General features: G+C 44.7%; 1 protein-coding gene across 4 annotated transcripts in view; it reads right to left on the reverse strand.

Moving 5' to 3' along the window:
• Positions 1-18143, reverse strand: part of FBXW11 (F-box and WD repeat domain containing 11) — a 57749-nt gene that overhangs the window by 15623 nt on the left and 23983 nt on the right. For all 4 annotated transcript variants that reach the window (XM_079319907.1, XM_079319908.1, XM_079319909.1 and 1 more), the window contains 4 exons: positions 9083-9145; positions 7875-8100; positions 4569-4755; positions 2165-2255 (listed from right to left, as the gene is read on the reverse strand). In XM_079319907.1, the coding sequence (XP_079176033.1) occupies positions 2165-2255; positions 4569-4755; positions 7875-8100; positions 9083-9145 (567 nt within the window). The remainder of the gene's footprint in view (positions 1-2164; positions 2256-4568; positions 4756-7874; positions 8101-9082; positions 9146-18143) is intronic.

Raw genomic sequence — 18143 nt, forward strand, 5'->3', positions numbered from 1 at the left:
TGGCAAAATACCAAGTGACAAGAGTTTTGTGATATATCAAATATATTTGACTGCATTAAAAAAATCACATCCTTTGGATTTGATTTTAACAATAGGTATATAATGCTATAAATGCTAATATGGCTCCCTAAACTCTGACCCTCTGACAGAAACAGGAAGATCTTATTAAATACCCAGGCAAATATTCGAAGAAAAAACATTTTGGTATTCAGAGACAAAAATTCATCACATTTAAGGTGAAAGTCTTATTTAAGAGCTTCTGCACATTGCTGTGAAACATGGAAGAATGGAAGGAAAAGTACAAAACTGTGGAAGAGGAAAACAGGATAAAAACAGGAAGAGGAGGACAAAGTTTATCTTAAAGCTAGGTTTGGTTGTTATAGATACTCACACTCTACATCTTAAACAGTGTTAAAAGCTTTTTTTTGCCCTTTTGGGAAGCAATTTGTGAAAAGTTCTTTAAAGGGTGATTTATTAGAAAAATTCTAACAGACTTTTGGAAGTGGAAGAATTAATGGGCCCTTGACTATCAAAACAAACACCAACCCCACTCTAGGTCAGACCTGGCAAACAGAAATATTTCAGAGGGAACAGGTAAGCAGGGGAAAACCTGCTGTGGCAGAAACACACACATTGCTACAACACATTTTAAATCCTACTCTTTTCCCACTTTCAGCTATTCAAAGACTGACAATTTTTTTATATTTATTATTCTTATTGAGAAGAGAGAAGCACAAGGGGCTTGGGTTTTTCCTACTTGCTTTATCCTAGCAAGAACCATTCAACACAGGAGCTTTGTTTCTGCGCACAGGAAAGCAAATCTACAACAACTAAAGAACCAAAGCATTAAAGAGCAGATTGGGATAATTCAAATGCCCCCAGAACACCTTCAAGGAGTCCTTCCCATCTCTAATAACAACAGTGCCTACACAAATGTTCCACTTATACAAATGAGTTTCAGAAGAAAAACATTTTAAGTGTGAGTTACAGTGATGCCAAGCTGTTTTAGTGTTCTGTGAAAATGTTTTCATGCTGCTTTTGCTTTTCTTTACAGAACTAGGCCAGAATTATGCAGAAAGCAAGAAAATATCACAATAAAAGCTCTTAATCCCACAGGCTTCTTATCATTGCAGTTATCACTGTCATCCCCTACATCCCCCTCCAATGACCAAGTGCATCATTCAGCTCAGACATAAATATCAAATTTGGTCGTATTTGTTTAGGGTATATTTCACGCTCAGTTCTTTATCTTTAAATGTCTATAAATGATGCAGCAAGGTTTATAAAAAGGTATTTGGAAAACACATTATGGCTTCCAGCAGAACCATTTTACAGCAGAGTTCAGAGTTGAGGATAATTTTGTTCCCTGAGTGCCAAGCAGCACAAATGGCCATTTGCCATTCTATTAGTTCACATCTGTCTTCAACATCAAAACACATTTCCCCACTAATGAATTTCAGACCAATAACTTCCCATCCTGAAATAAATCCGTGACAGTCTGTGGTGTAACTTCAGAGCTTTGTGGTGGGTACAACAAACAGAGCAACACACATTTTCTCCTGCTGGCAGAACACTGGGATGATCCTGATTTATCAGAAATATTTCAAAACCACCAAGCAAGCCCAGCCCTGTAAATTTCCAAATAAGATACGCAAAGTTTTATATCTGAAGCTTCTTTACCACTGATGCCCCTGTGGGTTCACCATCATAGGACTGATGGTTGTTCCCATCAAACTACTGGAGAGAGGAATAAACCCCCATGGGACCAAAGCTGTATTTGCAACAGTCACTCACTGCTTTACAAGTGGTAAGTTATATTTTAAACAATTGGTGTTTAAGGCACCAACCTCAGATCACCATCTAGGTGAGTGTGACCAATACACTGAACATTCAGCAATACAGGGAATTATCTTGGAGGAGTGTGTCCTAAACCTGCTCTTTTATTAAAATCCATCGTCTCAGAGTTCCAGAACTCTTTAAATGCAAAAAGGATGGTGTTAATACCTAAACCAATGCACCTGTGGAAGTGAGTGGCTGAGGGTGCTTTTTACATCATCCCAAGAGCAGCAGTGACACAGATTCATTGCTCCAACATTCACCACCTCAGAACCTGAAAACCAGCCCCATTATCTGTCCTGCAGCCAGGGTGGGTCAGAACACCTACCTCTATATCCTGGATTATCTTTGGGTATAAGGACCTGTAAAACGAATTGGGGGGCCCATCTGTTGGTCTGTTTTTAAACAGGTACTGATCCCTAGAAAGAAGGAGAAATGCAGTTTTCAATGTACCACAAAGAATCCACACTTCACAGGAATGCAAAGCCTGCCCTGAACAAACCCTCAGCACATATTCTGAGAAATACTTGGAAAATTTTTAGTATCACTATTACAACCCTTGTGACTTTGCCATTTGACAAACATTTAAAATGTCCAAGGTTAAGAAGATAACAAGTGTTTTCCAGTTGGCATTCCTTGCTCCATCAGGCTTGCAGGCAGCAGAGTGCCATCCCCTGGCTCTGTACATGCCTTTGCTCAGGCACACCACTAGAGAGCACAGGGAAACAGGTTTATGAGGCAGGGCAGCTCTCCAGAAACTTGGGAAGGACAGGAAAACTCCACTGCCACAAACAGCAAGGGTTTCTATTGAGAGGCTTCTGCAGCCCAAGCTGCTATTTTACACTTTTAGCAAAAAAAACCAAAAAAAACAAAATAACAAAAACAAAAACAAAAAAAAAAAACCAACAAAAAAAAAAAAAACAAAAAAAAAAAGTCGAATTGTAAATATTTCAGTCAAGAAAAAGCCCTGCAGATGTGCTGCTACTCTTTTTGTGAGGTGATGGAATTTATAGCTCTCCCTGCAATACAGAAATTCCACATTTACACAGACTCAAGCAAGAAGAAATGGTGACAGATGTGGGAGCACAAAAGGAATGGGACAAAGCCAGAGAAGAAAGGGCTTTTCAGTCCCAGCAGAGACCAGGAGCTCTGAACTACCCACTGCAAAGTGGTTTAGGGAAGAGCTGGCTGTGAGGGATGTGTGCAGGATGTACAGCAAGGACCACAGCTGGCTGAGGGATGTGTGCAGGACTCAGCAGCAGGATCCCAGCTGTGGGTGCAGGATGTGCAGCAGGATCCCAGCTGTGGGGGCAGGATGTGCAGCAGGATCCCAGCTGTGTGTGCAGGATGTGCAGCAGGATCCCAGCTGTGGGGGCAGGATGAGCAGCAGGATCCCAGCTGTGTGTGCAGGATGTGCAGCAGGATCCCAGCTGTGTGTGCAGGATGTGCAGCAGGATCCCAGCTGTGGGGGCAGGATGAGCAGCAGGATCCCAGCTATGTGTGCAGGATGTGCAGCAGGATCCCAGCTGTGGGGGCAGGATGAGCAGCAGGATCCCAGCTGTGGGGGCAGGATGTGCAGCAGGATCCCAGCTATGTGTGCAGGATGTGCAGCAGGATCCCAGCTGTGGGGGCAGGATATGCAGCAGGATCCCAGCTGTGGGGGCAGGATGTGCAGCAGGATCCCAGCTATGTGTGCAGGATGTGCAGCAGGATCCCAGCTGTGGGTGCAGGATGTGCAGCAGGATCCCAGCTATGGGTGCAGGATGTGCAGCAGGGATCCCAGCTGTGGGGGCAGGATATGCAGCAGGATCCCAGCTGTGGGTGCAGGATGTGCAGCAGGGATCCCAGCTGTGGGTGCAGGATGTGCAGCAGGATCCCAGCTATGGGTGCAGGATGTGCAGCAGGGATCCCAGCTATGTGTGCAGGATGTGCAGCAGGATCCCAGCTGTGGGGGCAGGATGTGCAGCAGGATCCCAGCTGTGGGTGCAGGATGTGCAGCAGGGATCCCAGCTATGTGTGCAGGATGTGCAGCAGGATCCCAGCTATGGGGACAGGATGTGCAGCAGGATCCCAGCTATGGGTGCAGGATGTGCAGCAGGGATCCCAGCTATGTGTGCAGGATGTGCAGCAGGATCCCAGCTGTGGGTGCAGGATGTGCAGCAGGGATCCCAGCTATGTGTGCAGGATGTGCAGCAGGATCCCAGCTGTGGGGACAGGATGTGCAGCAGGATCCCAGCTATGTGTGCAGGATGTGCAGCAGGGATCCCAGCTATGTGTGCAGGATGTGCAGCAGGATCCCAGCTGTGGGGGCAGGATGTGCAGCAGGATCCCAGCTATGGGTGCAGGATGTGCAGCAGGATCCCAGCTGTGGGGGCAGGATGTGCAGCAGGATCCCAGCTGTGGGTGCAGGATGTGCAGCAGGGATCCCAGCTATGTGTGCAGGATGTGCAGCAGGATCCCAGCTGTGGGGACAGGATGTGCAGCAGGATCCCAGCTATGGGTGCAGGATGTGCAGCAGGGATCCCAGCTATGTGTGCAGGATGTGCAGCAGGATCCCAGCTGTGGGGGCAGGATGTGCAGCAGGATCCCAGCTATGGGTGCAGGATGTGCAGCAGGGATCCCAGCTATGTGTGCAGGATGTGCAGCAGGATCCCAGCTGTGGGTGCAGGATGTGCAGCAGGATCCCAGCTGTGGGGGCAGGATGTGCAGCAGGATCCCAGCCCAGTACTTACCAACCCCTCCTCTCTGAGAGCCCCTTCCAGAGCGGGTCTGTGCGTACCATCCTCTCAATGAGCTTCTTCCACAGCATCCCCTCTGAGATCACCCTCTGCCACTCCTTACACACCAGCTCTGCTGCACACAGCGATCTGGCATCGAGATAGGAAAGGATGTTTTCTGCTATGTGATCTAAGCCTTGCTCTACAAAGAAATGGAGAGCAGACAGTGAGTGCACAGGAACAAGCAAACCAGCTTTGCATGACACTGAGAACCCAGAACATGAGAACACTGCCATTGGCAGAGGCACCAGTTACAGCTGAGTGCACACAGAGACACCAAAATATCTCCAAGATTTTGTGTGTTTCCTTCCTGTTGGACCATCCTTCTGCCCTGGAGAGACAATCAGCACAACAGAGCAGCAACAGCAGCGTGTGCAGGCCCAGGGAGGGGATCCTCCCCTGCCCTCTGCTCTCCTGAACCCCCACCTGGAGCAGGGATCACAGCTCTGCTGTCCCCAATACAAGGACATGGAACTGCGGGAGCAAGTCCAGAGGTGGCCATGGAGCTGCTGCAGGGACTAGAGCAGTACCCCAGGCTGAGAGTGCTGGGAATGTTCACCTGGAGAAGGGTCTGGAAGGTTCTGTGGGGATCACAGAGTCCTTGCCAGTGTCTGCAAGGGCTGCAAGAAAGTTCTTCTGCACCAGAAACTGGAGTGCCAGGACCAAGGGAATGGCCAGAGGGCAGGGTTAGATGGGATATGGCAGAGAAATTCTTCCCCGTGGAAAAGTCACTGCTAAATCTGTTCCTCTTTCAAAGGACCTGCAATTTTGCTTTCCACAAAACTGCCCTGAACCTGAGATGTTGAATAACTCCATTTTCATGAGTAACATACACCCCTTGGCCAAGCATGAAAAAACTCTTTCAAACCAGGAGATGACGACCTTTTTCATTTTCCACTTTATCTCATGACAGCCCACTTTAGGCTTCAAATAGTCCTGACAAATCAAAGGAACTACTGTTATTTTTTTAAAGCATGAAGGAAGTGTGTTCATACTGTCCTCCAGTGCACACTGAATTTCACATGGCCTTCATAAAAATGAACAGCAGCAGAAAGCAGGAACTAATACATGTAAGTCTTACTCATTTATAGACTTATTCTACATAATTTAGAGAGCTATAACCTAAGTCGAGTGGGCCTGTCCTTTGTGTCTGTGCTTTGGAGCTGTTCCTACTGTGTTAATTAGGGTAAATATTTCAGTTGACATCTCTTTTGAATGTAGCAATTTAAACCTGTACACTTCTCCAGCATTAAAAATCTCAAGAATAAATTTGATGTCAGACAACATGCAGGACTAAATTTAAGACACATTAAGGCCTGAAATAGCTGCATATCCCTATTTTACATAAGACACAAATTTGCTTCAGAAAAATTCTGAAATATGTACTAAAAGCTTTACATTTTCTGAAGTAAAATGAATTTGACATCTATTGGTAGACTTTTCAAAAGAAAACATGACACCCATCCCTTATACCTCACAGAGTCTTTGCAGTTTTACAGAAAATGGTGGAAAAGAGCTGTTGTTGATTAGAGGGAACAGCTGAAGGTTTGGTTGAATTTCGATAATAAATTCAAACAATTAAAATTCACAGGGATTTCAAGGGCTTTGTGCATAAAAATCACCTTGTATGAAAATGAAACCCAAATGTGGGATGTCAACTCTCTAAATGGGATCAACATTAGATACAAAACAGTCACTGAGATCAGAAACACACCACAGTTACCACTCTGTGACTGAAAACAAGGCAAGTCAGATTCCATCAACTCTTCCCTTTCTCCTGCATTGTCACAGGTGTAAAACTGGTCAGGACAGCAGTGAGCAAAAACTACTCCTGTTTAAAACAAAAGAATTTGACTTCTTCAAGACAAGTGAAGCCATCTTTTAACAAGGCATCATGGAATACCCTGAGTTGGAAGGGACCCACAAGGACCACCAACTCCAATTCCTGGCCCTGCACAGGATGACCCCAAAAATCCCTCCCTGTGCCAGAGTGGTGCTCCACTTATCCTTTAATGTGATTGCAGCCCAACACAGGATTGATTTCACTCAGCTGGGATTAAGTCCTGGGTAAATTCAGGCAGATGTTCTTTGCATGCCACAGCACCTTCAGGAAAGGCTGAATATGGGAGCAATTCCCAGTATTTACATTGGGAAAAAGCAACAGAAGTTGTACAGATGTATTTTGATATATACAAATGTGACGTAAACAAGTGTCACCTTATAAAGCTCCCAAAATTTTCTTAGGCAGAAATACATGAAATGAAAGATCTGTATAACTCTCTATCAGCCCTGAGGTGTAAAAGTAAACAAAATAAAATATTAACTGAAGATCAGGCTTGCACATGAAGGGTCTGGAGAGTCAGTCCCAGGAGGAGCAGGTGATCTGGAATTTTTAGGATTTAGCTTTTAGTCTCTGCATGGCCTCCTCTTCCACCCTCAGTGTCCATCCTTGTCCTGGCACTCCTGGGATGACCCCACACCCTGCAGGGTGAGGCTGTGCCAGGGGCACACAGAACACACTCAGAACTCACCCAGGCTGATTTTCCACCCTGCAAACAATGTCCACACATTGCCCTTTCCAAGAATCAAAGTAATCACTGTCCCCAGCAGCAAGAATCCAGAGATACAATTTCTTCCAGAAATTAATGGAACAATAAATACAACTTCACCAGCAGATTACAACCTAGAGATTGTATATGCCCACTTCTTCCTGCTCTGCACCTTAGTGAAAAAATTCATCGAGCAAGTGCAAAAACAGAATTAATATCTGAACATATCAACACAGGCTGACAGTTGTGGGTGTCATTAGAGGCTGTGAGTAACTGAAAGGAAGAATCAGGGCTGGACAACACAATAAAAAACCACAAGTGGTTTTGCTTTCAGGTCAGCAACAAGAACACACAAACTAGCTGCACTCATCTAAGCAGAAACTCAGAATGACATTGAAATGTGTGAGTTCCTAAACCAGAACACCTCTGCAGTAGTATTTTCTGTGTGAAAAAGGAGTTCAGACAAAGCTTGCAGATATACAACCTTAGTGACAATCCAGTTCCAATTCCAGCACAAATTCTCTGGGATTCACCATTCCAACTCCTTTAACGTGGAACAACACTGGCATCCAGTGGCCAATTCAATTAATCACAGAAGGGATTCAGCCTCCTGCTGCCCTTGTGTGCAGCAGGGAGCAGCACTGATCTCTAGGGACACTGGGTGGGGAGATGCTGCCAGCAGATGCACCCAGAGCAAGGCCCTGCCCTTTACCTGGCAGTGCAGTGATGAAGTCCCGCTGTAACATGGGCTTCAGGTAAGAGTTAATATGTCCATGCTGGTAGTGACACATTCGGGAAATAAGGTGTTCCACAAATTCCACCTGATCTGATTCAGACCACTGGTCAAAGTATTTTATACACAAGTCTTTTTCCTTTTCGTAGTTTCCTTCCGATGGTCTTTTTCTTGAGACAATCACAGATGAAGTTCCATTACTTATCTGGGGTTGAAGAAGGAATATTATTTATATGTTAGGATATATTTAAATATTGGTATTTGTATATCAACTACAGCTTAATAAAAACTCTCTCAAGGAAGAACATGCAGGAAAATGTAAACAAATAATCAAAACTAAGTTTTAAAACAACACATTCTTCAAGAAATTAGTTACATCAGATGAATTTCAAAGACTTTCCAAAGTCTTTCATAGACTTGGCTCCTAAATTACTTCCCAATCCTCTCCTTACACCTCTTACCACTTAAAACTGCAAGGGGGGTAATTGTTTTCAGAACTACCTTTCCCAACTCAAAGCAGTGGTTTCTGGGCACACTGCAGATTCTCACCACAGATGTTTTACTCGGATTCTGGTAGCTAAAATATGGATTCCAGACCCTCATGTCAGTGTTGCACTGGTTGTCCATAAATAAAAACCTGAGAATCACAGGCTTTGGTTTGTTTTTGCAAACTAGCACCTGTCAATGTTTGGGTCATCCCCATGAACATCTCATTAAAATCCTGGGAGCTTCAGCTGCACATCAGGAATCACTGCTAATTAGTGAGCACAGCCTCAGAGTGATGCAGGCTCCTCTGAGCCCCTCAGGAGCCAGGGAGCTGCTGGGGAGCAACTGGCAGCTCCAAAATATTCCCAAACTTCTTCAAAGCAAATGGCTGTAAGTCCTTGCCATGTTGAACTTCTCTTTTTAAACAAGTCACATGCTCAGAAATAGAAATGAACTTCATTCCCAAGGATGCTTCGATGCAGCACTGTCCTTCCAAGGTCAGCACAAACCACAAAATCTGAGCTGGTACAACTGGTAATTTCTCAAGGATTATCCACTGGCATCATCCTTCACTCGAAGGCTGGGCTAATTTTAGGAGGATACATCCAAGGATGGTTATGCAGACCCGAGATTTGGATATTTCTCAAAAGCAGGAACATGCAAAATCCTGGCACCTCTCCTACATCCATGCCTGTTCCTACCTGCCACAGGGTATTTTTCTTTGGAGACTCATCTTCATTCTGATCCTCCATTACTGACGTGTTCTGGCAAAAAAGAACAAATATTACTTCAGCTTTTTACTCTGTGACAATTTCTTGATCTACAAGCACCACGAAAAAGCAAATCAATTGAACAGATAAAATTCATTTTCCCAGTGAACGGAATTCTCAAAGACTTCTGGCCACAAAACCTGAATATTATAAATAAATTCCCCTTTTAACTGACATGTTTATCAATTCTATTTACTGTAAAGATAACTCCCCAACCCCGCTTCAATTTCCTTTGACAGGTTTTCATGCAGCCTTTCAACGCTTTTCTCACTGGGAAATAAATTCACTTTCATCCTACTCAAGCCAAAGCAATTAAACCTGTCAATGTATTCAACCAGCACTTTCTGCCAAAGTTAAATTGCATACAGCTAGGCAATAAAAAAAAAAAAGAAAAAAAAAAAAAAGAAAAAAAAAAAGAAAATCACTATACACTACTTACATGCAACAGAATATGCTTTTTTTCTCAGCTCTAGGAACAGGGATCATTCCCTGCAGAACATTTCTGCCATTCACTGCCCAGGCTGTGTCTATAACTTTTGGCAGTCACCCCTGCCTTTACTGCAGTGCTCTCCCCGCCTCAAAATTGCTCCTTGCTTCTGCTTCCCTCCCTTTCCTTCACCAACAAAAAATGGAAAGATTTCTATAAACCTTCAGCTGCAAATGTTTCTCTGAGCTCACCTGTGTCCCTCAAAACCCCTCCCTCCTCTCTGCCCCTGTTGATGATGAGCTCTCCCTTTGGCTGTCCATGGCACACCCACCATCCCTCCCTGCTCCCAAGTCCCTCATTCCCAGGCAGATCCAGCCCTGCCCATCATCGTGCCCAGAAGGCTGGCAGAGGGTCAGCAGGACAAACTGAGTGTCCTCAAACACCTCTAATTATTTCAACTTTCTTCCCTTCTGTCTCAACAGAAATGGGAACAAGGGGCTCAGGTAAAACACACAGTGGAGAAAGTCACACAATTTCCTTACTCCTGCCACCCTGGATCATGGGAACTCATTACAAACAACACCCACCCCACTCAAAACACAATTCCATCTCAATAGCATTCATCTCCTCCTCTTTCCTCCACAAGGACGTGTTGCACAAACCCAGAGAAGATGGAAAATGAACAATATCCTGTCTCTGCCACCTTCCCTCCCCTGCCCAACTGCCTTGGCTCAAACTCACCCTGAGCCCTCCCTGAAGGCGTGGAAAAATATGTGGCACATGGACTTTGGATGACAGGTAGGAACTGTGGCCACAGGTGATAGAAAGACTCAACACCCTGGTTATGACACACAGTGACATGTACAAGCCCAGGAGGTGGCTACAGGGGAATCCAGAAAGGGATAAAGGCAGGAGATGTTTGGGATCACTCCACAGAAACACGAATTTGAGTGTTTCTGGGCATACACAGAACTGACAGCCACACCTTCCATGGTTTCTAAAGCCCCAGACTCTGCAGGGACATCCCAGTTACCCACACCTAGCCCCTCTCACTGGGGTGCAAACCAGTGCCAGGGGTGCTGTCCCCTGGCAGGGAACACACCACAGCCCCTCCCTGACTGGGACCAACCCACACCATTCTGGAAAGCACACATGCCACCAGGGAACTGTGCAGGGCTTCTTGGATTTTATTTTATTTCAATATGAATATGTAAAAACACTCATTAGAGTGATTATATGTTGTTAACGGTGCATCCAATTAGTGTGTCCTTAAATGAGTAAGGAATATCTCATCTCCTCTGGCAGCTGAAGGCTAAATAAACCCATGGATCCTGGGAGCTATGAGCAAGGAACACAGAACATCAAACAGGTGGCTTGGGTCAGCAAATTCAGCAGAAATCCAACATTTTATCCATTTATCCCCCTGACTTTCCTTCAGCAGGCTATGGTGGGACTCTGCCATTGTATTTCTTCCTTTATCAGAAAATATCTCAGAGATCTTTGCCAGGTTTCCCAGGGACAGAGACTAAGATTTGCCTCTAAACATAATGTCATTCTGGGAACAGCCAATAAAATTACAGCACAGCAGGACTGTGACACAGAGTACAGGGACACAAACGTCACCAGAACTAGCTGACTTCCACACCAGCAGATTGAAGAGTGAGTTTCCCTCTGTGCTGTGCCTCCACTGTGCCCAGGGAAGAAGTGGGAGCAGGCTTTGGGTAGAGGCTACAGCCTTGGAATGTCACAGGATCACAGAGCCATTAAGGCTGGAAAAGCCTCAAGGACCATGGAGTCCCAAGCTGTGCCCAATGCCCTCCTTGTCCCCAGCCCAGAGCACTGAGTGCCACCTCCAGGAACTCCTGGGACACCTGCAGGGCTGGGCACCCCAAACTGCACTGCTGCCCAGAGACACTGCCATGTCCTGTCACATGTGAGCCATGGCTGTGGGGACAGGTGACACACACTGATTTCTAGGCTGGAAATGAACACCGTATCCAGATATTCCACCAGGAAGTTAGCAGCTGCATTAATTTCATTACTACAGCTTCTTGTATTCTCTCTTTTCCCATCCTGACTCATTCCACACTTTCTTACTGTGTTTTAGGGCTTTTAAATCCTTCATCCTTTCTGCTCCCAAATACATATTTTGTTTTCCCTGTTGTCTTCTCCTAATAAACTTGCTCTGCTTCTCTCTTAAAACACTGTGAGGTCATTCCCCCATCACACACACTTCCCAATTCAGACTCCCATCTCTCTCCAGCACTTAAGCCTAGTAACTGGAGACCAGGAGAGGATGGGAGGATCCTGCCCTGATGTCTGGAAGAAGCAATTAGACAGCTCTGATCTGTCCTGTCTGTTCCCAGCACGTGGCAGAAGGAGGATTTCAGAATTCCTGACAGCTGGAGTCACCAGTCCTGGCTCTGGGCTCCAGCCCTTGATAGCATCTCATCCCTTCCTTCAGGAGCACCTCTTGCTCACCCCACCCACCTCACATCCAGCCACTTTCCCAAGTGCTTTGAAGTGGCATCACCATGGAATCCAGCCCAATTCCCTGCAGAACAGCTCCAAGGTCTGATGGAAGCATGGACACCTCATCCCAGAGATCCCAGCTGCCCTTCAGACCCTCCCCAGGCATGATTCCCACCCCCACAAGAGACTTGCAGCATCTCACAGGCAAGCATAGCTCCTAAATATTGTCAATTCATCTTGTTTATACGTTCATTTTTCCCAGAGATTCTTGTGAAGCTGCTCACGGCTCTTGCAAAAGTAGAATGATTATTTCCAACCAGCTGTCATTCCTTAATTAGTCGGCCTGGAGTTAAGTGCTCTCCATCCCTACTGGGAACAGCAGCAACAGCCAAGAGATAACAATGGGCCCAAGCTGGGATGTTCTGCTGCTGCCTTAGAGTTATTAAAGTCTAACTGAATCGAGTTACACTGAGCAAAGCCCCAGCCTCTATTTCCACTGACTGTAACCAGAAATGGCAGTAGAAATCACACACTGCTCCACAAGTTGGGCAAGTTTAAAAGTTCACTTCCTGGAGATTTGCATCTCACATTCCTCATTTAGTCCCGCAGAAACTTCAGGCTTTCTTTAGTCTTTCTGCTCCACAACACCTCATGTTTCTGGGATTTCTATGGGGTGCAGAAAACCAAGGAAAAAACAGGTTCACAAGTTACCTGGAGAGAAAGAGGTTCTGACAAGGCTAATTACATCGAGCTAGTTCCCTTTGGAGATTATGAAAAGCTTCTGACATACAAACGATATGAACGATCCCCAAAGGCAAAGATATTGCAGGTATTCTAAAACTCCATAAATCACAGTTTCAATTCAGATCCTTGGATAGCAGGCACCAACTGACATCTGGAGCACAGCAGGTCCATGAATGAGAGGCTGGGAGGAACAAAAGCACTGCGTGTTTTCCTGCAGGTGAGTGGAACTGTAAGGCTCCCCTTGCTGGATCCCAGAAACCTTTGGGTTTTTGAGCTTTCTGTGCTGTCTGGCACTGACCCCGAGGAGAGCACTACTTTTGACCCTTGGAGAAGCTTCCAAATTTAAGTGATGGAGTTAAAATCACTGGTGTGTAGTTAAATAGAAGTGTGCGATTTCACATGGTGAAGGGTTTTAAATTTGAGGTTTTTATAATATAGTAATAGGTATGGGACAAGATGGAGGATTTTGGGTGGTGTCTCTTCAGTGTCCTTTCTCCTTCTTCATGGTTTCAGGCAGTTTCTGGCTGGACAGTCAGTATTGCACTGAGGGTCATGGGAGTTGGGTTATTGGGTTAAAAGAGTAAATAATAAAGGTGTTAATTCTCTATTGGACTGTTCAGCTTTAAGAAACTTTGCAACTAGCTTGATTCACCTCCATTTTGTTCACTTTTAGCTGGTAGCTAGGAGTATTGTTGAACTTTCTGCACTTTAGAGAAGATTTAATAAACAACCAAACACAAAGATGAGAAATTTCAACTCCTTCATGTTTTTTAATCCCAGCTCTGAGTGAAGACAGAAGAAATTTCAACCAAGCCACTAATGAAGTGCTGTCAACACCACCAGATACATCCCCTCCCCCAGCAGGTGCAGGAAAAGCTGCACCTTTCCCAGCAGGAATGCATCAAACCTCACAGGCTGCTCCAGGTTTCCAGCAGGCTACTCCCAGCCTGGGTTTGTACTGAGCTCCAGGAGCTGGGAGTGCCTTGAGTCATTTAATTGCCTGGGCAGGGGAAGAGCTTTGTTCTTAACCCACTTGGAGCTCCAGTAGGGGAGAGCAATTATAGAAGTGATAGCAGCAAATCCCAGGAACTGGGGCAGCACACATGAGTTTCAGATCTGAGCAGGGCTCACTGCACTGCTAGCTTTCTCTGATAATAAAGCTTCCCCTGGCAAAGAAAGGATTCACAGGATACAGAGGATGGACGGACAAAACAAGACAACAGCTGGGTTGCCTTGAAAAAAAGAAGAGTCTTATATTTGAGCTTTAATGAAAGGGAAAGTAAGTAAGAACCTCTATGTCCCACTGCCCTTGAAAGTAACCAGTAATTTCCATCTTGGTTAAAGACCCAGCTAAGTCTTACACAGTCTAACTTTTTACAAGATTCCACTCTCTGGAAGAAAACACCAGGAAACTTCAGTTAAATTTACAAAATAAGCAAAACCAATTAAAACAATTCAGCTGAAGAGGCTCTGATGCCCTTTAACAAACCACTGCTGACTTTGAAGCAGCTGAAGAACCAACACAACACATAATAATAATACATACTTGGATACCTTGGAGTCAAACTGTGCAGGTGGAGCTCCAACCCCTCCTGAGCCCAGCTCTGGCACACAGGGACTGCTGGAGGTCCCAGCATACATTCCCAGGGAGTGAGGAATGTGCCACCCTGTGGGACAGCTGCAGCCAGCAGCAAGGCAGGAAGCTGGGCACCATCTGCACCAGCTAAAAGTGATGAGCATGTGCCCCTCATGCTTCCAGCTTTTAATAGAGCCAGAATCTGCCAAACACTTCAGAGCATTCCCAGATGAATGTGAGCCTCTCCTTGGGGAGAAATGGGCAGCATTTGCTAACCCAGGACATGTTAAACAATGCTTATTAACATCTTGATATTTGATCAGGGATAAAAGGAGATTTTCCTCTTTTAACTACAGACAGGCTCTTAGTAAAAATGTCCTGGAGCACAAATATGAAATTAATTTAGAGAACCCCTGGCCCAGACTGCACAAGATGGGAACCAACCCTTCTCACTGCAAGGACCCTTTCTTCTCACCCTCCTCAAGATCTGTCTGTGAAGAAATGCAAAAATCCTGATGCCCCCAGGTTCCTCCTCAGCCCCCAGGGACAGCTTTTTGTCCACCAAACAAAGGTTCATTCTGCTGACCATGGCTATATTTGATGTTTGTATTAGTAAGTGCTTGTTTCAGCTCAAACTCAACTATTTACGTAAGCACTGGGGATCTGCACGAATTAGGCTGAACATGCTTCAATTCTTACCTAGCTTGCTGCTCTCCCAGTTGCCAGGTTTTATTTTAGTCCAGCTATTGCTGGAAGTTCAAACAAAAATATACTTAAAATACTTAAAGAGTCTACCAAGAGCCAACAGCTGAAGGCAAAATTAGAAAAAAACCCTCATAACTGAAAATAGGGCATCAATTTCTATTTGGTTTCTGACTAACCACCAAAAAGTTTAAAGGAAGACATGCTGAATTCAGCACCATAGTTCCCCACTTTGTGTTTCAAGCTGCTACAAATTCTACAATTTGACCACAAGTTATAGATGGTAAGTTTTTAAAAGATACCTAATGCTCTTCCACACCCCAGTTTGACAGCTCTCAAGGGTTTGTTTTGCACGAGGTTTTGGCCATAAATTCCCCAAAATTAGAATTGTTTGCTCTTGCCTCTGCTCAGAGAAGGAAAATCTCAAGTCATTCCTCACCTAAACATTTGAAAGTTATTTCTGCAGGTTCCAAAGACTACAAGCAGTCACTAAGCAGATCACTGTGCTTAATCACCAATGCCTTGATGATTGGCAATTAGTACCATTGTTTAAACTTCGTTTTGAGAGTATCGGTCCTCACCTTAAACTCACTACAATTAACTTGCTGATCTTGTGTGTGTGTGTGTATATATATATGCATAAAAGTGTATCTCTGAGCATTCACTGTGTCTGACTTCACATGGAACTAATAAAATCATGTAAATAATCTCTCTCCTTGTTTCTTGCCAGCTCTCCCTTCAGCTCCTGAAGGCCAGAATTAGATCTCCCTGGTGCCTTCCCTTCTCCTGAACAATCCAAATTTCCTCATGGGACAAGTGCTTCATCCCTCTGATCACCCTGGTGGCCCTCAGAAGCCAGGTCAGTGTGGGCAGTGCCCAGTCTCACACCACACAGCTTGTTTTTAAACTGAAATTACACATGAAAATGCTCAACAGCTCAGAATTACTTTTCTGATCCAGTTCCATGAAACACTCAGCCAGGACTCCACTGCACCAGTGATGTGGTGATGGCACATCCTTTATCAGGCAGCTGTGTGCCCAAACTGCAGCCTGGGCAGGGATGTGTAATCCTTACCTAGCCTGTGAAGGACCACAGCTGATGGAGAACCCAAAAAGCAACAACACTCTGGGGCTTTTAAACTTCTGAAATAATGAATTACCATCTTTTCAGAAAGATTTACATCAAAAAAATTCACTGACTGACTGTCAGTTCAATTCAGGTTGTCATAAGAAACAAAACAATTGCACTTCTGTCCAAGTTCAGAGCTGTTTCTGTGCTTCTATTTCCACACAGCAAGCTGATGTCACCAGAAAAACAACGTAATTACTGCAATCCCAAGAGACATTAGTGGGGGTTTGGTTTGGTTTTGTTGGGTTTTAAATATGCAGTAACTGGTAGTTCTTAAGGGCAGCCTAACCTCAACAGGTACTACAGGATCACATTAACAAGAGAACTTTCAGAGACACCCTAAACTCTCATTTAATGTTCAGAGTGTCTGGAGTAAAGAGTCAGTAACCCAAACCTGCCAGTATGCACCCTACAAAAACATTGTATTTACAAGGACAATGAGCAGGGAATTGTGCAATTGTAACAATTTGATGACTCATCCCTGCACCACTCCAGCACCAAAGCAAAACTGGCACAGGGTGTAAACCCTTGTGCACGATGGAAACCCAGAGCCCAAAGACACAGAGCAGCCTCTGCCCGCCCACCTCAGTCAGGGCAGCAGAGCATCCCTGCCCTTCTGCAGAAAGGGCAAAGCAGATGGCACTGCAACCAGGCCAGGCCTGGGAGCTGTGTTAAGGTGCCCACAGGCTCAGCTTGTGCTGCCAAAGAGAAATTTTCAATCAATATCCTAATAATAAAAATAATAATAATATTCTCCCAGCTTGTGCAAGAGGAGCCAGCAAGGCTCGTTGCACAGCCTCACCTGAGACTCACCCAGATGAAAACTGGATTCATTTTCCCACCCCTGCCCAGCCTAACAGGAGCTTTAATTCCACCTTCAGTTCTCCAGGTGCCTCAACTGGTGCCTTTCACTGTCCAGTCCCCCAGCCCTCCCTGGCAGACACTGATGTGTGCAGGAATCCCAACCCACACTCCTGCCAGAGCAGCAGGATCTCAATACTCAAACTGTGTATCAAAGCTTATCACTGACACCACCACTAACACTTGCAGTCACTTGCCTAAACATCTCTCAATTAACTTTCACTACTCTAGAGGCCAAATACCTCAAAAGAAAAATCCTTTCTGCCTGTGAAGAAGTTTCTTTAACAGTAAAATGTTTAAACCAGAAACATGACCCTGACAAACTGTAGGAAGGTACACAGATGTCAGAGCAAGGTTTTCTTTTTCAACTGATTTTTTAAAATGAAGAGAAGTTACCCCAAGTTCTCAGCTACAATTATTAGCAGTAGCTTTGCACTAATGGTTCATCTGTTTTCCACACAAACTCATTTAGGCAGAATCTTCACTTTAATCTTAATCCATCCCAAAGCAGAACAGTTTTTCCTCTGTACTTTTAAGACTCAGGGCAAACTTCAAACCATGTTACTTACACAGTGAACTCACTGGAAGTTTTGAAGGCAAAGCAGAGTTTAAGTTTTTTAAGCTTTGACTACACCATGTTACACACTGGTTCAGAACATCTGCACCTATAACTGTATCAAAAACTACCCTAAATAACTGGATTTTGTTAGGCAGTTAGGATGATAGGTATGTCAAGATTTTGGAAGTTTGTGGGGTTTTTTTGTTATAATGAAAATTTTTAAAAATTAAAAATTAAGCCATATTTACTACCCTAGAAATTATCTCAATGTCTACTAAAGGGCTCCTTTAGCTTTTATTTCCTGTATTAAAAAAAAAATCCAAAAAAGAAAACTTGAAGGGAAAAATAGTGGCTCGAGATTCTCATTGCTTTTCTTCCTTTTAGAGCAGATGCAAAGAGACCTCTTCAGATCCACTCATCTCATCGTTTATAGGACTTGGAAAAGCAAAACAAACTATTTAAAGTTGCGTTTCAGTGCTGACTTCTCGGATTAGCACAGAACAGCAGCTGAATTCCAGGGCT

Source organism: Erithacus rubecula (genome assembly GCF_903797595.1).
Source record: "Erithacus rubecula genome assembly, chromosome: 16".
Classification (NCBI taxonomy): Eukaryota; Metazoa; Chordata; class Aves; order Passeriformes; family Muscicapidae; genus Erithacus; species Erithacus rubecula.